This window comes from Symphalangus syndactylus, chromosome 6 (assembly GCF_028878055.3).
Source record: "Symphalangus syndactylus isolate Jambi chromosome 6, NHGRI_mSymSyn1-v2.1_pri, whole genome shotgun sequence".
Classification (NCBI taxonomy): Eukaryota; Metazoa; Chordata; class Mammalia; order Primates; family Hylobatidae; genus Symphalangus; species Symphalangus syndactylus.
The window spans coordinates 131,844,647-131,868,395 of record NC_072428.2 but is presented as its reverse complement, the minus strand read 5'-3'; the positions used below and the strand labels follow the sequence as shown (position 1 = coordinate 131,868,395).

The 23,749-nt window shown below is 38.5% G+C and overlaps 1 protein-coding gene across 1 annotated transcript; it reads right to left on the bottom strand.

The window, feature by feature from the left end:
- Nucleotides 1–21,538: 21,538 nt before the first annotated feature.
- On the bottom strand, nt 21,539–22,689 carry TAS2R5 (taste 2 receptor member 5). The gene has a single exon (XM_055281469.1). The coding sequence runs from the start codon at nt 22,542–22,544 to the stop codon at nt 21,645–21,647; it is 900 nt and encodes a 299-aa protein (XP_055137444.1). The 5' UTR covers nt 22,545–22,689; the 3' UTR covers nt 21,539–21,644.
- Between the last annotated feature and the right edge of the window lie 1,060 nt (nt 22,690–23,749).

The following is a 23,749-nucleotide window of genomic DNA, read 5'->3' as shown; positions in this document are numbered from 1 at the left end:
AAAACCTAGAAGAAACTGACAAATTTCTAGATGCATCCAACCTACCATGATTGCAGCATGAAAAAATAAAAAACCTGAACAGATCAATAACAAGCAACAAGATTGAAGCCTTAGTAAAAAGGCTTCCAGTAAAGAAAAGCCCAGGACCTGATGGCTTCACTGCTGAATTCTACCAAACATTTAAAGAAGAACTAATACCAATCCTACTCAAACTATTCCAAAAAATAAAGAAAGAGGGAATGAGGCTGGTATTACCCTGATATCAAAATCAGACAAAGATACATCAAAAACAGAAAACTACAAGCCAACATCACTGATGAATATAGATGCAAAAATATTTAACAAAATGCTAACAATGTAAATTCAACAACACATTAAAAAGATCATTCATCATGACCAAGTGGGATGTATCACTGGAATGCAACGATGGTTCCACATATGCAAATCAATCAATGTGATATATCATATCAACAGAAGGAAGGACAAAAACCATTTAATCGTTTCAATTAATGCTGAAAATTCAATTAATAAAATTCAACATCCCTTCATGATAAAAAACCTTTGGAAAACTGGCTATAGAAAGAACATGCTTCAACATAATAAAAGTCATATATGATAGGCCCACAGCTAGTATCATATTAAATGAGGAAAAACTGAAACTGAAAGCCTTTCCTCTAAGATCTAGAACATGACAAGGATGCCCACTTTCACAACTGTTATTCAACAGACTACTAGAAGTCCTAGCTAGAGCAATCAGACAAGAGAAAAAATAAAGGATATCCAAACTGGAATGGAAGAGGTCAAATTATCCTTGTTTGCAGATGATATAATACACATTTGGAAAAACCTAAAGACTTCACAAAAAAAACTATTAAGACTGAATAACAAATTCAGTAAAGTTGCAGGATACAAAACAAACATACAAAAATCAACAGCATTTCAATATGCCAACAGTGAACAAACTGAAAAAGAAATCAAAAAAGTAATCCCAATTACAATATACACAAATAAAATATCTAGGAATTAACCATCAAAGTGAAATATCTCTATAATGAAAACTATAAAACACTGATGAAACAAATTTAATAGAACACCAAAAAATGGAAAGTATTCCATGTTCATGGATTGGAAGAAGCAATATTGTTAAAATGTTCATACTACCCAAAGAAATTTACCGATTCAGTGTAATCCCTATCAAAATACCAATGACATTCTTCAGAGAAATAGAGAAAACAATCCTAAAATTTATATAGAACCACAAAAGACCCAGAATAGCCAAAGCTATCCTAAGCAAAAAGAAAAAAACTGGAGTAATCATATTACCTGACTTCAAATTATACTACAGAGCTATAGTAACCAAAACAGCATGGTACAGGCATCAAAACAGATACATAAACCAATGGAACTGAATATAGAACCCAGAAACAAATGCACACACCTACAGAGAACTCATTTTCAACAAAGGCGTCAAGAATATACACTGGAGAAAAGACAGTCTCTTCAAAAAATGGTGCAGGGGAACTGGATATCTATATGCAGAAAAATAAAACTAGACCCCTATTTCTCACCATATCCAAAAATCAAATAAAAGTGGAATAAACACTTAAATCTAAGATCTCAAATTATAAAACTACAACAAGAAAACATTGGGGAAACTCTCCAGAATATTGGCCTGGGCAAAAATTTCTTGAGTAATACCCCATAAGCACAGTCAACCAAAGCAAAAATAGACAAACGGGATCACATCAAGTCAAAAAGCTTCTGCACAGAAAAAAGAAAATTAACAAAGCGAAGAGACAACAAATATAATGGGAGAAAATATTTGCAAACTATCCATCTGACAAGGAATTAATAACCAGAACATATAAGGAGCTTGAACAACTCTAGAGGAAAAAAATCTAATCATCCCATTAAGAAATGGGCAAAAACTGTGAATAGACATTTCTCAAAAGAAGACACAAATGCAAAACATGCATATGAAAAGGTGCTCAACATCACTGGTCATCAGAGAAATGCAAATCGAAACTACACGGAGATATTATCTCACCTCAGTTAAAATGGCTAATACCCAAGACAGGCTATAGCAAATGCTGGCAAGAATATGGAGAAAAGAGAACCCTCATAGACTGTTGGTGGACATGTAAATTAGTGCAACCACTATGGAGAACAACCTGAAGCTTCCTCAGAAAACTACCAATACAGCCACTATTCCTAGGTATATACTCAAAAGAAAGGAAATCAGTATATTAAAGAGATGTCTGCATTCCAATGTTGGTTGCAGCACTATTCACCATATCCAAGATTTGGAAGCAATCTGAGAGCCCATCAACGATGAATAGATTTAAAAAATGTGATACATATACACAATAGAGTACTACTCAGCCATAAAAAGAATGAGATCTGCCATTTGCAACAACATGGATGAAACTGGAGATAATTATGTTAAGTGAAATAAGACAGGCACAAAAAGACAAATATCACATGTCCTCACTTATCTATGGGAGATAAAAATTAAAACAATTGAACTCATGGAGTTAGAGAGTAGAAAGATGGTTACTAGAGACTGGAAAGGGGGACAAGGGAATGGTTGAATACAAAAATAATTAGAAAAAGTATGTAAGACCTAGTATGTAAGACCCTCAATGTGGGTGGGCAGCATCCAATCGCCTGCAGAAGGTGGAATAAACTGGTTTGCTGAGTCTTCTGGCTTTCATCTTTCTCCCATGCTGGACGCTTCCTGCCCTTGAACATCAGACTCCAGGTTCTCTGGCCTTTGGACTCTTGGATTTACACCAGTGGTTTGCCAGGGGCTCTCCGGCCTTCAGCCACAGACTGAAGCCTGCACTGTCAGCTTCCCTACTTTTGAGGCTTTGGGACTGGGACGGAGTCACTACTGGCTTCCTTGCTCCTCAGCTTGCAGATGGCCTATCACGGGGCTTCACCTTTTGATCCTCTGAGTCAATTCTTCTTAATAAACTCCCTTTCATATATACATATATCCTATTAGTTCTGTCCCTCTGGAGAACGTGACTGATAGTTTTATTTCTTCTTTTCCTTTATTTTTCTAATCTTATTTCTGTCTATCACTACCAGTATAATGCTGAATAGCAAAGGTGATAGTTGGCATTTCTGTCTTGTTCCTCAGTGTAAAGGAACAGCTTCTACCATTTCCTCACTTAGAATAATGTTTGTGATTTTTTTGTTATGCTTATCAACTTAAGGAAGCTCCTTTCCATTCTTGGTTTACTTAAAAAAAGTTACCACAAATGACTAGTGAATCTCATCAAATGTTTGTTTTGTATTTTTCAGATGAGTATGTGGTTTTTAATAACAGCTTTATTTGGATAAAACTCAGATACCATAAAACCCACCCTTTTAAAATATACAGTTCAGTGGGTTTTATGTATTAATAGAGTTATGCAATGATCACCGCTATTTAATTTTAGAAAATTTTCATGACCCAAAAAGAAATGCCATACCCATAAGCATTAATTATCCATTCCTCTTATCCACCAGCCCCTAGCAACCACTAATCTACTTTCTATCTCTATGGATTTGCCCATTCTGGGCCTTTTATATAAGTGGAATGATATAATACATAGTCTTTTGTGACAGCATCTTTCACTTAGCATAATGTCTTCAAGGTTCATCTATGTACTTCATTCCTTTTTATGACTGGATAATATTCCATTGTATGGATATAACAGCTTTTTTTTAGTCCATTCATCAGATTATGAACCTTGGCTGCTATGAATAACATTGCCATGAATATTTGTGCACAAATTTTTGTATGGCTATGTATTTTCATTTCTCTTGGCTATATACCTATAAATGGAATTCCTGGGTTATAGGGTAACTCTGTATTTAACATTTTGAGGCACTGCCAAACTGTTTTCCAAAGGGGCTCACTAGTTTATATTCCCACCAGTAATGAATGAGAATTCCAATCTCTCCAAATTCTTCATCAGTATGCATTATTGTCTTTTTTCCTTTGGCCATCCTAGTGGGTGTGAAGTAGTACCTCATTGTGGTTTTGATTTGCATTTCCCTGATGATTAAGGTTGTTGACCATCTTTTTATGTGCTTATTGGCCATCTGGATATTTTCTTTGGAAAAAATACCTATTCAAACCCTTTCCCCCTTTCTTACTTGTATTGTCTCTTTACTAGAGAGTTGTAAGAAGTCTTTATGTACCTTGGATTCCACTCCCTTATCAGATACATTATTTGCAAGTGTTTTCTACCATTCTATAATTCGTTCTTCACTTTCTTGGCGTCCTTTGAGGCACAAACGTTTTTGAAATTAATTAAGTCCAATTTATCAATTTTGTTGTTTTTGCTTATGCTTTTGGTGTCATATCTAAGAAACGATTACCAATGGTCACAAAGATTTACTCCTGTAAGTTTTCTTGTTAAGAGTTGCATAGGTTTGGCCGAGTGCAGTGACTCACGCCTGTAATCCCAGCACTTTGGGAGGCCAAGGCGGGCGGATCACGAGGTCAGGAGATTGAGACCATCCTGGCTAACACGGTGAAACCCCGTCTCTACTAAAAATACAAAAAATTAGCCGGGCTTGGTGGCGGGTGCCTGTAGTCCCAGCTACTCGGGAGGCTGAGGCAGGAGAATGGCGTGAACCCGGGAGGCGGAGCTTGCAGTGAGCCGAGATGGCGCCACTGCACTCCAGCCTGGGCGACAGAGCGAGACTCCGTTTCAAAAAAAAAAAAAAAAAAAAAAAGAGTTGCATACTTTTAGGTATTACATTTACATCTATGATCCAAGTTCAGTCAATTTTTATATATGGTATGAAGTAAGAATCCAACATCAAGCTAAGCACAGTGGCTCACACCTGTAATCTCAGCATTTTGAGAGGATATCATGAGAGGATCATTTGTGCTCAGGAGTTCAAAACCAACCTGAGTAACACAATGAGACCCCATCTCTTAAAAAAAAAAAAAAAAAAAAAAGTAAACAATTAGCCAGGCATGGTGACATGAACCTGTGGTCCCAGCTACTTGGGAGGGAGGCTGAGGTGGGAGGATTGCTTCAGCCTAGGAGGTCGAGGCTGCAGTGAGCCATGACTGTGCCACTGCTCTCCAGCCTGGGCAACAGAGCAAGACCCTGACTCACAAAATAATAATAATAATAATAATCCAACTTCATTCTTTTGCATGTAAATATCCAGTTGATCCAGCACCATTTGTTGAAAAAACTTATTAACCATTGAATTGTCTTGGCACTCTTGACTAAAATCATTTGGCCACAAATGTGAAGGTTTAATTCTGGACTTTCAATTCTGTTTCAGTAATTCATATGTTATCTTTATGCCAGTACCACAGTGTCTTGATTATTGTAGTTTTGTAGTAAGTTTTTGAAACTGAGAAGTGTGAGCTCTCAAAAATTTTTTCTTCTTATTCGAAATTGTTTTGGTTACTATAGCTCTCTTATAATACTATATACATTTTAGAACCAGCTTGTCAATTTCTGCAACAACAAAAAAAGCCAGCTGGGATTTACATAGGGATTGCATTGATCAATTTGGGGAGTATTGATATCTAAACAATATTAATCATTCCAATTCATGAACATCAGATATAGTTCCATTTATTTATGTCTTTTCTGATTTCTTTCAGCAATGCTATTTGGTTTTTTAGTGTTAAGTCTTGCACTTTTCTTAAATTTATTTCTAAATATTTTATTCTTTTTAATGCTACTGTAAAGGGAAGTGTTTTCTTAATTTTATTTTTGAACTGTTCATTGCTAGTGTATGTGCATACAATTGATTTTTGTATACTGATCTTGTATTCTGCAAGTAATTTTCTTTTCTAAACCTTAGCATCCACCAGAGGAAATGTGTGAGTCTTTTATTACTTACTGAAGCCATTTATTACTTTTAATGGCTTTTTAGTGTAGATTCCTTAGGATTTTCTATAAACAAGATCACATAATCTACAAGTTAAAAGAATTTTATTTCTTCCCTCCTAATCTGCATGACTTTTATTTCTTTTTCTTGCCTGATCATCCTGGCTAGAATTTCCAGTAGGATCTTGAATAGAAGTGGCAAGAGCAGATATCCTTGCCTTGTTCCTGATCTTAGGGGAAAAGCATTAGTCTCTCACCATTAAGTATATGCATTTTGTAGATACCTCTTATCAGGTTACAAAAGTTCCCTTCTGTATTAGTCCATTCTCATGCTGCTATAAAGAACTGCCCAAGACTGAGTAATTTATAAAGAAAAGAGGTTTAATTAACTCACAGTTCCACAAGTCTGGGGTGGGGGGCCTCAGAAAACCTACAATCATGGCAGAAGGGGAAGCAAATATGTCCTTGTTTACATGGTAGCAAGAAGGAGAAGAATGAGAGCTGAGTAAAGGGGGAAGCCCCTTACAAAACCATCAGATCTCATGCGAACTTACTTAATATCACAAGAAGAGTGTATTAGTCCATTTTCATACTGCTATAAAGAAATACCTAAGACTGGGTAATTTATAAAGAAAAATAGGTTTAATGGACTTACAGTTCCACATGGCTAGGGGAGCCTCAAAATCACGGCAGAAGGTGAAGGAGGAGCAAAGGCACATCTTACATGATGGCAGGCAAGAGTCATGTGCAGGGGAACTGCCCTTTATAAAACCATTCACTATCACAAGAATAGCATGTGAAAAACCCACCCTCTATGATTCAATTACCTCCCCCCAGGTCCCTCCCATGACATGTGGGGATTATGGGAGCTACAATTCAATGTAAGATTTGGGTAGGGACACAGCCAAACCAAATCAAATAGCATGGGAGAAACTGCCCCCACGATTCAATTACCTCTCACCTGGTCCCTCCCACCACATGTGGGGATTATGGGAACTACAGTTAAGAGATTTGGGTGGGGTCACAGCCAAACCATATCACCTTTTATACCTAGTTTGTTGAATGGTTTTATCATAAAAGGGTGTTGTACCTTGTCAGATTTTTTTTACATCTATTGAGATGATCATATGAATGTGTGCCCTTTATTTTATTAATATAGTATATTACATTAATTTTCAGATGTTGAAACAACCTTGACCAAATTCATTAATGCAAATAAAAACTCAAAATAGCCTACAGGCCTTAGCCTACTATGCCTGCATTAAAAATTTTGGTTGAGGTGACCTCGGAGCATAACTCAACCTCTGAACAACCTAAACTAAGACCTCACTAGTCTAAGCGGATTAACACACCTTGACCCAATAATTTGATCAATGGAATAAGGTATCCTAGGGATAACAGCACAATCCTATTCTAGAGTCCATATTGACAATAGGGTTTACAACCTTGATGTTGGATCAGGACATCCTAATGGTGTAGCCACTATTAAGGGTTCATTTGTTCAACAATTAAAGTCCTACATGATCTGAGTTCATGCTGGAGTAATGAGGGTTGGTTTCTTTCTATTTAACATTTCTCCTAGTACAAAAGGACAAGAGAGATAGGGCCCACTTCATAAAGTGCCCTCACCCCGTAGATGATTCTATCTCAGTCTAACAAATCACCACACACCCTACCCAAGAACAGGGTTTGTTAAGATGAGAGCCCAGCAATTGCATAAAACTTAAAACTTTATAACCAGAGCTTCAACTCCTCTTCTTCTTCCTTTTTTTTTTTTTTTTTTTTTTGAGACAGAGTCTCACTCTGTCACCCAGGCTGGAGTGCAGTGACCTGATCTCCACTCACTGCAAGCTCCGCCTCCTGGGTTCACGCCATTCTCCTGCCTCAGCCTCCCAAGTAGCTGGGACTACAGGCACCCACCCACCATGCCCGGCTAATTTTTTATATTTTTAGTAGAGACGGGGTTTCACCGTGTTAGCCAGGATGGTCTTGATCTCCTGACCTAGTGATCCACCCGCCTGGACCTCGCAAAGTGCTGGGATTACAGGCATGAGCCACCGCGCCCGGCCTCCTCTTCTTAACAACATGCCTATAATTAATCTTCTCCTATTTATCATTCCCATTCTAATTGCTATAGCATTCCTTACACTCATTGAATGAAAAATCTTAGGCTATATACACCTACACAAAGGACCCAACATTGTAGGTACCTGTGGACTGCTTCAACCATTCGCTGATGCAATAAAACTTTTCATCCAAGAACCCTTACAGACCTCAACATCCACATCTACTATCACCCTTTATATTATTGCTCCAACCCTGGCCTTTGTATTGCTCTCCTCTGTGAAGTCCCCTCCCTATACCAAATCCCCTAATGAATTTTAATATAGGCCTCCTATTTATACTAGTCACATCAAGCCTAGCCATCTATTCTATGATCAGGATAAGCATCTAATTCAAATTATGCACTAATCGACGCATTACGAGCTGTGGCCCAGACAATTTCATATGAGGTCACCCTAGCCATTATCCTCCTATCAGTCCTACTGACAAGTGGCTCATTTAATTTATATGCACTCATCACAATGCAAGAATCCCTCTGACTGCTTCTACCATCGTGGCCCCTAGCCATGATATGATTTATCTCCACATTAGCAGAAACTATCCGAGCACCTTTTGATCTAACAGAAGGAGAGTCAGAGTTAGTCTCAGGCTTCAACATTGAATATGCCACAGGTTCATTTGCTCTATTCTTTATAGCAGAATATATGAATATTATCATAATAAATGCCCTAACTACTACTATTTTCCTAGGAGCACTGCACACTAGATATTCACCAGAACTCTATTCCACAAATTTCATTACCAAGACCCCCTTTTAACCGCCCTGCTTTTATGAATTCAAACAGCATACCCCCGATTCTGCTATGACCAACTCATATCTTCTATGAAAAAATTTCCTATCACTTACACTAGCATTTTGCACGTCATATATCTCAATGCCTGTCCTAATTTCCAACATTCCACCCCAAACATAGGAAATACGTCTGACGAAATAATTACTTTGATAGAGTAAACAATAGAGGTTAAAATCCTGTTATTTCTAGAACTATAGGAATTGAACCTACCCCTGAGAATCCAACATTCTCCGTGCTACCTATTATACCACGTGCTAAAGTAAGGTCAGCTAAATATGCTATCGGGCCCATACCTCAAAAATGTTGGTTATATCTTTCCCGTACTAATTAATCCATTAGCTCAGCTTACTATCTCACTATTTTCACAGGAACTCTTACCACAATGCTAACTTCACACCGATTTCTCATCTGAACAGGCCTAGAAATAAACATACTAGCTCCTACCCCAATCTTAATTTAAAAAAAAAAAATCCCTGCTCTACAGAAGCAGCCACCAAATATTTCCTTACACAAGCAATCACATCTATAATTCACATAATAGGTATCCTTTCCAATAATCTGGCCTCCGGACAGTGAACAATAATAAACACTATTCATCAATTTTCATCCTTAATAATAATAACGGCCCTAGTAATAAAACTAGGAATAGCCCTCTTTCACTTCTGAGTCCCAGAAGTAACTCAAGGAACCTCTCTGATGTCTGGCATACTTCTCCTCACATGACAAAAACTAGCCCCTATCTCGATCATGTATCAAATTTTCCCATCAATAAACACGAACATCCTTCTATCTATCACAATCCTATCCATTAGAGTAGGCGGCTGAGGACTTAATCAAACACAACTGCATAAAATCATAGCCTACTCCTCAATTACTCACCTAAGTTGAATAATAGAAGTAATAATTTGTAACCCAAACATTACCATTCTAAACCTGATTATTTAACAGCTACCACATTTCTAGCACCCAACCTGAGTATAAGCACAACCCTGTCACTATCTCACGCCTGAAACAAATTAACATGGTTAACACCTATAATTCCACTAATTTTACTATCCCTAGGAGGCTTACCCCCATTAACAGGATTTCTGCTTAAAGGAAACATCATTCAAGAATTTACAAAAAAAAAATAGTCTTATTACCCCTACCATTATAGCTATCATAACCCTACTCAACCTGTACTTTTACACAGGCCTAATTTATTCCATCTCAGTAACAATATTCCCCACATCTAATAATATAAAAATAAAATGACAACTCGAAAATACAAAAACCATATTTCTCTCCCCCCCACTTATCATCGTTTCTACCCTCCTTTTACCTATCTCTCCACTGATACTGACTACAACGTAGAAATTTAGGTTACATAAGACCAAGGACCTTCAAAGCCCTTAGTAAGTAAATTGTATTTAACTTCCGTAACTGACCTGAGGACTGCCAGACTCTATTCTGCATCAATTGAATGCAAATCAACCACTTTAATTAAGCTAAACCCTTGCTAGATTTGTGGAATTCAAACCCACGAAAATTTAGTTAACAGCTAAACACCCTAATCAACTGGCTTCAATCTACTTCTCCCGCCATTGCGGGCAGAAAGGCAGGAGAAGCCTCCCTCTCCCGGCAGGATTGAAGCTGCTCCTTTGAATTTGCAATTCAACGTGACAAATCACCTCGGGACTGGTAAAAAGAGGCCTTGACCTCTGTCCTTTTTTTTTTTTTTTTTTTTTTGAGACGGAGTCTCGCTCTGTCACCCAGGCTGGAGTGCAGTGGCGCGATCTCGGCTCACTGCAAGCTCCGCCTCCCGGGTTCACGCCATTCTCCTGCCTCAGCCTCTCCGAGTAGCTGGGACTACAGGCGCCCGCCACCAGGCCCGGATAATTTTTTGTATTTTTAGATTTACAGTCTAATGCTTACTCAGCCATTTTACCTTTTTTTCCACTTATGTTCATCAATCGTTGATTGTTTTCAACTAACCATAAAGATACCGGAACATTCTACCTGCTATTGGGCGCATGAGCGGGGATAGTGGGCACCGCCCTAAGCCCTCTCATTCGAGCAGAATTAGGCCAATCAGGAACTCTGCTAGGAGATGATCAGCTGTAGAACGTTAATGTTACCACCCACGCATTCGTCATAACCTTTATGGTAATACTAATCATAATTGGGGGTTTGGCAACTGACTAGTCCCTCTGATAATTGGTGCACCCGATATGGCATGCCCCCAGATAAAAAATACAAGCTTCTGACCTCACCTCCTCCCCTTTCCTACTCCTGCTTGCATCATCAATAGTAGAAGCCGGCACGGGACCAGCTGAACAGTATATCCCGCCTTTAGCAGGAAGCCTAAGACATGCAGGAGCCTCTGTGCATCTAACCATTTTGTCACTACACCTAGCAGGTGTTTCTTCTATTTTAGAGGCCATTAATTTTATTACCACAATTATTAATATAAAACCCCCAGCCATATCCCAGTATCAAAACACCCCTTTTTGTGTGATCAGTCCTCATTACGGCAATCCTTCTACTCCTTTCTCTCCCAGTCCTAGCCGCCGGCATTACCATACTATTAACTGACTGTAACCTCAACACTACTGTTTTTTGATCCTGCTGGTGGGTTTGACCCTATCTTATATCAACATTTATTCTGATTCTTTGGTCACAAAGAATCAACAACCTTGTATTACTTGAGAAAATCCCACCTGTTTGCAGTATATGTTGCTGGATTCAGTTTGCTAGTATTCTGTCGAGGATTTTTGCATCTATATTCATAGGAGATATTGGTTTGTATTGCCATGTCTCTGGTTTTGTTACCAAGGTAAAACTGGCCTCATTGAATGAGTTGGGAAGCCTTCCTTCCTTTTCTATTTTTTGGAGGAGTTTACCAAAAATTGGTATTAATCCTGTAAATGTTTGGTAGAATTGACCACTGAAGCCATCTGGCCCTGGACTTTTCTTTGCAGGAAATTTTTGTCTTTTAAATTAAAAATCCAGTATATTTTTGTAGGTCTGTTCAGAACTTCTATTTCTTTTTGACTCAATTTTGGTAGTCTGTGAATCATACGGCTTTTATTCTTTATTGTGTTCCTGGAGAAAATGGTGTTTATATAGTCTTAATGGTAAGCCAGCCCTGCTTTCTTGGGATAAACAACTTCATCATGATGTCTAATTGTTTCTACTAACTATTGAATTCTGGTTTTAAATGATTTAATAATTTTTATTTTAAACATTTACTTCTATATTTATATGTTAAGCAGGCCTGTGCTTTTCACTTTTTGTTTATTTCTGTCTGGTTTTGGCATCAAAGTTATATTGACCTCAGAGTAAAGCTTAAAGAGTATGTGCCCTTTTTATTCCTATTCTCTGGAAGAGTTTGTTTAATATTAAGTTACAGTTTGGTAAAATTTACCTGCAAAAATACCTAAGCTTGTTTTCTATGTGAAAATATTTTAACTACTACTGTTTCAATTTATTAAATTAAATAAGTAGCCAGATTCTTATTCCTAAATCAGTGTTGGTAAATTGTATTTTTCTAGAAACTTGCAATTTCATCTAAGTTTTCAAATTTACTGAAGCAAAGTTATGTAGAGAATTTTTTTAATATTCTAATATTTTCTGTATCTGTAGCTAAGGACCATTCTGCATTCATATTATTTAGCGTCTTCTATTCCTAATTTATTTTATCAGTGGTTTCTTAGTCTGCTCAGGATGCCATAACAAAATACCATGAACTGGGTAGCTTATAAACAACATAAATATATTTCTCACAGTATTAGATGCTGCAAAGTCCAAGATCTAGGCACCGGCAGATTCATCTGATGAGGGCCCACTTCTTTGTGGCTAGACAGCCATCTTTTCCCTAAGGGCAACGGAACTCTCTAGGGCCTCTTTTATAAGGGCACTGTATTAGTCTGTTTTCACACTGCTGATAAAGACATACCCAAGACTGGGCAATTTACAAAAGAAAGAGGTTTAATTGGACTCACAGTTCCACGTGGCTGGGGAAGCCTCACAATCAAGGTGGAAGGCAAGGAAGAGCAAGTCACATAGTACCCGGATGGCAGCAGGCAAAGAGAGGAGCACTTGTGCAGTGAAACTCCCCTTTTTATAACCATCAGATCTCATGAGACTTTTCACTATCACGAGAACAGCATGGGAAAGACCTGTCCCCATGATTCAATTACCTCCCACTCATAACACGTGGGAATTCAAGATGCAATTTGGGTGGGGACGCAGCCAAACCATATCAGGCACTAATCCCATTCATGAAGGCTCTACCCTCAGGACCTGACAGCATCCCCAAAATCCCACCTCCAAATACCATCACATTGAGGATTAGGTTTCACTATACAAATTTTGGGGGGACACATTCAGCCTATACCAAATGAGTTTTTTTTCTACTTCATTACTCTTTTCAAAGAACAAGCTTTTGGTTTTTTCATATATATCGGTCAGAAAAACAACACACTTGAAGAAATAAATGAAGAAAATTTCATAAATAATTTGTGAGTGCTTGGGAAGGATTAAAGGAATCAAAATAATTTGAAATTTTATTTATATTTCCCATTGATTTCTTCCATATCTTTATTATCTCGTTCCCTCTAGTCCTTAGTCCAAGGCCATTGAAAATTAACTTTTTAGTTTGAAATTTTGCAGATCACCCATGTTTTGCCCTGAACCCACAATTTATTTTATCAATCCTATTCAGTTTAGCATTTAGAATGCTTCCAATTTTTCAGTTTTATAAATAACTGTGTGATGAACATCTTTGTAAAAGCAACTTTACATAGATCTTTAATAGAAATATATTTACAAAGCATAATTGCTATATCAAGATATATACATGTGTGTTAAAATATGCTGCCAAATTATCCCTCAGAATATGATACCAATTAACGCATCCATCTTCAATACATAAGAATATCCTTTCCCTGTATTCTCATAAAACCATTATCTTTCATTTTTTAATCTTTGCTACCTGGATAAACACAAATGGTATTACAAAAAATCACTTTTTTATGACTAGTGAGAAATAACAATGTGTTTATAAACCATTTATATTGATTCATTTTTTTAATTGCCTCCAACGCCTTTCTCATTTTTCTGTTGGAATGTTATGGTTCTTTTTAATAATTTTGTAATAATTAATAATTCCTTCTGGTTATATATGCTTAGTTGCAATTTTTTCCTCCATTTATCCATTGCTATGTAAATTTATATGGATGTTGCTTGTGACATAAAGTTTTAATTGTTTATGTGATCATATATGCTAATAATTTTTGGATGATTCTTGTCCTTGATAGCATAATTAGAAATTTCTTTCATACCCCAACAATTTATTCATCTATATTTTCTTTGAGCTTTTATGGTTTCATTGCTTACACTTTATTCTTTACCTCAAATTTAGTAAAGATAATGTGAAGTAAAAATCTAATCTTACTATATCCTAAATGGTTAGCCACTTGTTTCAGCAGCATTTATTGAATAATCCTTTTTGAAAAGAAGACCACATTTATCACCTGCTAAGTTTACATATTTATCTGGTGTTTCAATTCTATTTTCTTTATCCTTTAATTATTCTTTGCAAGTGCAAATATTTAAAATTATTTCTTCTAGGTCGGGTGCAGTGGCTCAGGCCTGTAATCCCAGCAGTTTGGGAAGCCGAGGCAGGTGGATCACGAGGTCAGGAGATCGAGACCATCCTAGCTAACACGGTGAAACCCTGTCTCCACTAAAAATACAAAAAAAAAAAAAAAAAAAAAAAATTACCCGGGTGCAGTGGCGGGCTCCTGTAGTCCCAGCTACTCTGGAGGTTGAGCCCGGGAGGCGGAGCTTGCAGTGAGCCAAGATAGCGCCACTGCACTCTAGCCTGGGTGAAAGAGCAAGACTCCGTCTCAAAAAAAAAAAAAAAAAAAAAAATTATTTCTTGTAAATCCTGTCATTTCTGACATATGAATGGACCCGAGGACATTATGCTAAGTGAAATAAGCCAAGCACAGAAAGACAAACACCTAATGATCTCACTTACATGTGGAATCTAAAACAATCAAACTCATAGAAGCAGAGTGTAGGATGTTAGTTACCAGAGGCTGGGGGATGGATGGAATCAGGAGATGTTGATCAAAGAGTAGATTGTTGCAGTTAAGTTACACAAGTGGAATAAATAAGTATTTAAGGTGATAGATATATTAATTAGCTTGATTCAATCATTCCACACTGTTTATGTATAACATCACTATCACTGTGTACCCCATAATTTACATTATTATAATTTGTCAAAAGTAAAAATTATTTTTCCTAAATAGTAGTATGATAATAATATTAAGGATAAAAAATTATATCCATTATTATATACCAGGTACTCTTGTAAGCCCTTTACATCTATTAATTCATTTAATCTTCATGACAACCTATGAGGTATATACAGGCCTTCCTTCATAAAGTGATATATATGTTCTTGTAAAACTTTAAATTCTGCAAAATCATACACAAAATATGAATGTATTTTGGGGTAGGACAGAATAAGGTTGGAAAAGACTATTGAAAACCAATGTAACTTTATAACCAGAGCACTAACTGAAATAAAAAGAACCCTAATAAAAATCCTAAAATGATATATCTCTATAGCCTTTGCACTCAACATCTGTCAATCAGTCATTCACAGCCTTTATACTGGGGCTTATGTTTCTTTCAAAGTATAGATCTTTGAGGGAATTAATTTTTAGAGATTAATTTCTTTACAATTAAAAATCTGAACCAGTGTAGGATGACTATAGTTAACAATAAGGTATTACGTTGTTTCACATAGCTAGGAGGCTATTGAATGTTTCCAACACAAAGAAATAATAAATGTTTGAGATGACAGATGTGCTCATTCCCCTGATGTGATCACAATACATTATGTGTATCAAAACATCACTAAGTACCGCATGAATATATACAATTACTATTTGTCAACTATAAAAGGTAAAATTTAAAATCTGAACCTGAGTACAACTGTATCTATCAATACACTTTTTAAAACACAGGAGGAATGTTTTTGCTGCTGTTTAATCTTCACTCAGTTTCACCAAAAACTCAACAGATGTGTAGAATGTGGAGGTCCTTGAAGCCACTCCAGTAGCTTCCACTAAGGGAGATCACTGCAGCAATGTTTTCAGCTTCTTCCTTAAGATGCTCATATATTGCTAAGGCTTTCTCTTTAATTGGGAGAAAGTTTACCCTATTTGTTTCTTTTTTTTTTTTTCTTTTTGAGATGGATTCTCGCTCTTTCGCCCAGGCTGGAGTGCGGTGGTGTGATCTCGGCTCACTGCAAGCTCCACCTCCTGGGTTCACGCCATTCTCCTGCCTCAGCCTCCCCAGTAGCTGGGACTACAGGCACCTGCCACCACGCCCAGCTAATTTTTTTGTATTTTTAGTAGAGACGGGGTTTCACCATGTTAGCCAGGATGGTCTCGATCTCCTGACCTTGTGGTCCTCCCGCCTCGGCCTCCCAAAGTGCTGGGATTACAGGTGTGAGCCACCGCACCCAGCCCCGTTTGTTTCTTTTGTATTCAGTTGAAATGCTTAATTTTTCCTGTTTTCTTTACTGCATTCTAACAAATTGTGAGGCACTGGCAATTATTTGTGCTATTTTTTTCCCTCCAGAGTCATCTCCAATTCTATGCCACATTGACTCCTTTAATTCATTTGTACTGACATCACAATCTCTCCAAATCCTTTAGTTTCAAGATTTTCTTTGATTGTTCAAGTATTTCAGAATTTGCTCACTAACCTTATGATAATCAACCACTGAGCCTTCACTGACATTTTTAGACTTAACTCTCCATTTATAATTAATATAAAATATGTTCCTAGCCAGAAAAATATTTCTAAACTTTTCTTCTTGGTGTTACTTGAAAATAAGAATAAAATATTTACTAGAATAAAATGTCATGCAAAATCTTGTTCTGTATTCTCCTGAGAAATGTCAATCTGATTCTTGACCTGTTCTTTCAAAATTTTGTAAAATTTCCTTTGTCTTCAATATTCTTAAATCTCTACAATGTGTTTAAGTGTGACGAATTCCTCCCACTTTATCTGTCTTCTTTGACACCCCTTGATCCCTTTTAGTCTTTTTTCATTGTTAATGCAATTATTGGTCATTAATTCTTCAAATATTTCATTCCTTGTGCTCATTTTTTCCATCTCCTTCTGGGGCTCCAATCATACCTATGAGTGTCCTTTTATTTCTGTGTGCCATATTGCTTTGCTTTCAAATTTCCCATATCTTTATTACTTCACCATATCTCCTGCGAGAGTTCTAGAGCTGGCCTTCCAGTGCATCAATTCCACACCAGGAGCCGTACCCATTCTGCTGCTTAATTCAATGGTGGAATAATTTATTTCACCTAATTTAAAATGCAAATTTCAGAAGCCAAAGGGAAACCAGGCTTTTCCTCACCCCAGGGCCTGTCAGCTAGATTAGGCCTATGATCTAGAATCAGCCAGCCAAAAATCCCACCCAGGATGGCTCAAAGAGACACAGTTTCAGAGGCAGTGGCAGTGTCAAGAACACAGTGTTGACAGCTGAACAGGAGAGGTGGTGCCAGCATCAGTCCCTGTAGCGTGACTTGATTGTGTTCTTGTTTATTTAACCCCTCTTGGTTCCCATTCTGAGGTTGATTCTCCAGCCTTCTCCTTGGTCCTATAATCTAGCCAATTTCCTTTTGGTTAAGTGTATTTTCTCCTGAAGTCATAAGAAATTGGACTGTGTTGTTTATAACTGATACCAGAGGTGACAGAAGTTGGGATATGGGAGAAGTGCAGGACAGGTGAAGCACTAATTTCTTCCTCCTACATAATCGGGACTCTGTGGATACCGTCATAAGGCATGGTTCAAAAAAGCAGTGTAGGCCGGGCATGGTGGCTCATGCCTGTAATCCCAGCACTTTGGGAGGCCGAGGCGGGTGGATCACGAGGTCAGGAGATCGAGACCATCTTGGCTAACACAGTGAAACCCCGTCTCTACTAAAAATACAAAAAAAAATTAGCCAGGCGCACTGGCGGGTGCCTGTAATCCCAGCTGCTCAGGAGGCTGAGGCAGGAGAATGGCATGAACCCAGGAGGCAGAGCTTGCAGTGAGCCGAGATAGAGCCACTGTAGTCCGGCCTGGGCGAAAGAGCGGGACTCTGTCTCAAAAAAAAAACAAAAAAAAAGCAGTGTAGAAAATATATTACTTACAATTGTAAAAGTAATGACTGTTAGAATGACAAAATAAAACTAATCAAATTTAGGAGAGGAAAATGGATCAGGGGTAAAATGAGATAATCCCCAAACCTGATGAATGGGACCCAAAGGCTCCAGTTTATAGCTGATAAGACAAGTAAGAGAGCCAAAATCTTACTATTTAGAGTTGTAAAAAATAACCACTAAAAGAACTAACACAAGTGATAAGATACAATTAAGGCAGTGGGACTAATAATGGAAGGTGGGAGGGAAAAACATTGCTGTTCATTTTCTACCTTTCTGTCCTGTTCAAATCACTTTTAGCCATGCTTATATATCACATTTTAACATTTCACGTCTCCTCTCGGCTACACCACCACAAAGTATATCACATAATTAAATGTAAGGCCATTAATATCTACATACACACACACACACACACATGCACACATGGATCCAGCTGCAACTCTAAGAATGCAAATTATAAAAGATTCAATTACATAGGAATCCATCAAGAGTATATATTTGCCTTCGGATTTGTTTCTTTGCTAAAACACAAAGCAGTCTCATACGCACCATAAGGTAAATTGTGTATAGAAAAAGAAGGAAATCAAATCCCAAAAGGTGATGTGGAAAATACAATAATTTTTTCTGCTTTATTGAGGAATGATTGACAAAAATGGTATATATCTACAGTACACAACATGATGTTTTGACATATGTATACACTGTGAAATGATTACCACAATCAAATTAACATATCCACCACCTCACAATTATCTTTGTGTTGTTGTTAGTGAAAACATTTAACATCTACTCTCTTCGCAAATTTCAAGTAGATAATATGGTTCTATTAACTATTGTCACTATGCTGTGCATTAGATCTCCAGAGCTTATTCATTCTGCCTAACAGAAACCAAACAGCTCCCCATTTCCCCCACGTCCCAGGCCCTGGCAACCACCATCCTACTCTGCTTCTGTGAGTTTGGCTTTTTGAAATTCCACACGTCTGTGAGATCTTACAGTATTTGTCTTTCTGTATGTGGCTTATTTCAGTTAGCATAATGGTCCTCTAGGTTCATCCACATTTTTTCAAATGACAGGATTTCATTCTTTTTTAAAGCTGAATGATATTCCATTGTGTGTATGTATACATATATACACATACATATGTGCACTACATTTTATCTGCTCAAATGTTAAAATGTGATATTTGAGCATAGCTAAAAACAATTTGAACAGTACAGAAAAGTAGAAAATGAAACAGATACACATACATGTATACACTGCATTTTCCTTATCTATTCATGTGTTGATGGACACTTAGGTTGATTCCATACCTTGCCACTAAGAAAAGCAGATCATAAACTTTGATCTGTTGTGATTTTGGATCTTAGCACCCAGGCATCCCATCAATACCAAATTTGAAAGATTAGTTGCTTGTTGCATGTGTGTAAAAATACTCATAAACTTGAGGGAAGTTCCACAGGCTAATCCTAGTTTGAAGTCTTACAAGTATGAACAATGAGATACTTAGGATTTACTAGAAAGAGCACAAGACTCAGAGTCAAAAAATTTGGGTCTGCTCCATCTGCATTATTTACAAGTTCATGATCTCGGGCAAATCATCACTCCAGCCTGAGTTTTGTCACTTGTGAATTGGGGATAAAATTGCTAACTGCATAGAGTTGCTATTAAAATCAAATGAGATAATGGACTAAATATGAGATTGTCTGGTAAAATGTAAAGCCCAATACAAATGTTAAATACTATTGTCACTATTAGAACAATTGGTCACAAAGGACATCTGTAAAAAGAAATGGCATAATGAAAATTCATCCTACTAACAAAAATATAACCAAGCAGAAGCACCTTTCTATTTAAAAAGAATGAATATGATCCTTCCCAGGACACAAAATATGGTACTTGACCTCACACAACTCACAGTGACAGTGGAACCAGTCTCCCCCTGTGTGATGACTAATATCCACATGTGCCTAGCATGTACCTCAATTCTCAGCTTCAGGTAAGAAAAAGATATGTTTGAGAGAATAGATTAACGAAAGTAGGTTAGTATGATCCATAGGAAGTGAAAAAAAAAAATGTTTAAGAACATCAAGTGTTGTCCTTTGGATTTCAGATCCCCCTGGAACTGAAACAAAGAAGGCTAGAAAGAAGGTAGAGAAAGAGGTGTGTAGAAGGGTCTGTAGAAAGAGGCATGGGGTTCCAAGGAGGGAAGGACAAAGCTAGCTCGTTAGGAAAGTAGCATGTTGTAAAGGAAAGAGCCCTGGACCTGGAGTCAAGAAACAGCTCTAGTCCCAGCACTGCCACAGGCTCTCTATGAAACCCTGGGCAGGCCACTGCCCCTCTCTGGGCGTCAGTCTCTCTACCTATATTACAAAGGAGGCATTGTAAAACCAGTTAGCGCAGCTACTCAGTCATTTACAAGACATTTGTTAAGCGTTTATTATGCGATAGGCAGTGTTCTAGTCACAGAGACATGGGAGAAAATAAAAACAGACCCAGTTCCTGCTGCCATGGATCTGGCATTCTAAATGATCTCCCTCCAGCTCAAAGACCTGGCACATTAGAACTCTGACTGTAGGCTGTGGTGAGGCCACAGGAGACAGGCAAAATGTCTAAATGACTGAAGAGCAGACAGCATGACCTCTGCAAAAGCAGTCTATTTTTTTTAAGCAGAAGCAAGTGCCCCTCACTCTCATATTGCCCCTCTCCACTTCCTGGGCCTTGGAGCTTAATACAGATCATGGCATCCAACTGACTTTTATTCTGCTTTTTTTTTTTTTTTTTTTGAGATGGAGTCTCGCTCTGTTGCCCAGGCTGGAGTGCAGTGGCGTGGTCTCGGCTCACTGCCAGCTCCACCTCCCGGGTTCATGCCATTCTCCCGCCTCAGCCTCCCAAGTAGCTGGGACTACAGGTGCCTGCCAACACACCAGGCTAATTTTTTGTATTTTTGGTAGAGACGGGGTTTAATCATGTTAGCCAGGAGGTCTCTTGACCTCGTGATCCGCCCGCCTCGGCCTCCCAAAGTGCTGGGATTACAGGTGTGAGCTGACTTCTACTCTGAAAGCCAAGGCTAGGGCTCAAAGAAACTTCCAGAAATATAAAGATGTTTTGTTTTGTTTTTCAATTAGATAATTAGATTCATTACAGCAGAGAAATGGGGAAATTATTTGATACTTTTTAAAAAGCATATCTAAAATGACTAACATTAATGTATAGGTAAAATTTCATAAAAATTAATGATCACTATAATTGTTCCTAATCTCTGTTTTCTATACTAGGAAAAACACAATTTATCTATGAATTTTTGCTATGTGTAGACAGAATTGTTCCTAATCTCTGTTTTCTATAATAGGAAAAACATCATTTATATATGAATTATTTGCTATATGTAGAGAGAATATAATACCTTTTACCAAACATGAAACCCTAGCCTTGAATTCTGTGGTACATTTAAAAAAACGTACTTTGCACTGCCAAAAGAGAAATAGTATTGGGTTTTGATCCGTATTTTCTGTTGCTCATTCATTAAGTTGGTGTAAAAGAAGGAAAATCTTAAAAGACATGGAAGGCAGCTTCCTTATAGAGAGCTATCAAAAGAGCGCCCCAAGAGTGCCCTGACCACACTTTTCTTCCCAGATCATGGGCCCCAGCATCTCCGAGCACGCACTGTCTTCCACAGGATCTTCTGACAAGTCTGCTTCACCCTAGGGATCCCCATGATCAATACGAGAGAATGAAGAGAAGGATAGGCCGCCATGAGTGTCTCCCAGATGAAGACACTGGTGAGATCAGGAGGATAAGTCTTGGAGGTGATGGAGAAGGGGCTGGCCATGATATAAACCAGGTGAAGTAAGAGGAAGCAGCCCAAGGACTTCAGGGCAGTGATGTGAGCCTTGGCCCGGGCATCCCTCCTACCAGCTAAATGGACCTTCATCTTCTTGTGGTGTGTATACAAAGAGACAATCAGCATCCCAGAGGAAACAAGAAACACCATTAAAGGCAAATAATTTCCTGAATTGAGCCGAAATGCATACAGGTACTGCCAGCTTTCAAAGAGATACCAAATGCTGCTGTTTCCTTGGCGAGGATGACAGAACGTTAAGCCAATTTGGACTGTAAGTAACAAATTGATTATAAAGTAGCCCAGAAGGCACCAGAGACTCAGGTTATAGGCCCTCTGCTTCAGCCACAAGTAGGCCGGGCGATCAAAGGTCGTGATCTTCTTGCAATAGAAGACACTGAGGAAGGTGGCAAACCATAAGCTGGCCTGGCTTACCAGGACCCAGAAGATACTAAGATAGCGAAGCCAAAGGCTGCTCTGGAAAAGTGGAAACAAGCATAAGTCCAAAATGATCAGCCACTGCAGGAGAAATCGGCAGCCAGCCAGGCCCAGGATAATAAGGTTATATGAGGACCAGTTGAATTTTTTGATCCATTCTCTAAAACTCCAGACCACAAGGACTCCATTTCCAATTAAACCGATGAGAAATTCAACCACTGCCACCAGCATCAGCAGTCCTAGGCCAGCGCTCAGCATGGCTGGGGAGAGGAGGCTCTCACTGCTCCTGGCTGAGGTCAGATCCCCTGGTAGCGATAACACACCAGGGTAAATTTGCACACCACAAAATCTGGATTTGGCCTCGTCCTTCTGTAAACTGTCTTCAAGTGAGACTGAACAGCTGTGATGAGGAACAGAGAGGTTGGAAGTTATGATACCATCTGTATTTGCATCTACACGAATGAACCCTGAGTGTAGAACCAGAGATTGCAAACAGTACCACAGACATTGGCTCTCCATCTCAAAGGTTTTGGGCCAAAGTCTAGACACCAGGATATAACGTAACAAGGCCCCTCAACAAGAAAGGCCAAATCAAAACATGCTCAGGTGCTATACAGTGCCAGTTATAAGCTCATATGCTATATAAAAAAATAAACTTTATTTTCATAAAAAGAACATTGGGCCAGGCATGATGGCTCACACCTGTAATCCCAACACTTTGAGAGGCCAAGGCGGGTGGATCACCTGAGGCCAGGAGTTCGAGACCAGCCTGGCCAACATGGTGAAACCCCATCTCTACTAAAAATAAAAAAATTATCCGGGTGTGGTGGTGGCTGCCTGTAGTCCCAGCTACTCGGGAGGCTGAGGCAGGAGAATCACTTGAACCCAGGAGATGGAAGCTGCAGTGGGCCAAGATTGCGCCACTGCACTCCAGCCTGGGCAACAGAGCAAGACTCCATCTCAAAAAAAGAAAAAAAAAAGTAAGCATGCTGAGAACTCTCTACGAAGCTGTAGGCAGGCAGGCCACTGCCCCTCTCTGGGCCTCAGTTGCTCTATTAATAACTGAATGGATTGTAGGACTAGATTTCCATTCCTTCAGATTAAATTTACAGAGTGCTTATTTCGTGTCAAACTACAGTGTACTAGGCACAGGGGACAGCGCCATTATAATACACAGTCCCTGCCTCCAGGTAGCATTCATTGTACATCATCTCCACCCAGCTGCAAGGCCTGGTACTCTAAAACTCTGGCTGTAGGCTATGGAGGGGCAGAGAAGGTCACGATCTTCTACTGGCCTAAAAATCTAGATGAGGCTTGAACTAGTCCAAAAACAGTGTTTCTTCGGCGACTTTCTGATAGAGACATAGTGCCTCTCTCTCCCCACCTGCCCCAATCTAGCCTGGCAGTGGAATTTGCCACCGATCCTGGTAGCCAACTGACATGTTTCCAGAAAGCTAGTCCGG

What these genes read in the sequence shown, in the direction of transcription:
- TAS2R5 (XM_055281469.1), bottom strand. Translation starts at nt 22,544, where the DNA reads ATGCTGAGCGCTGGCCTAGGACTGCTGATGCTGGTGGCAGTGGTTGAA.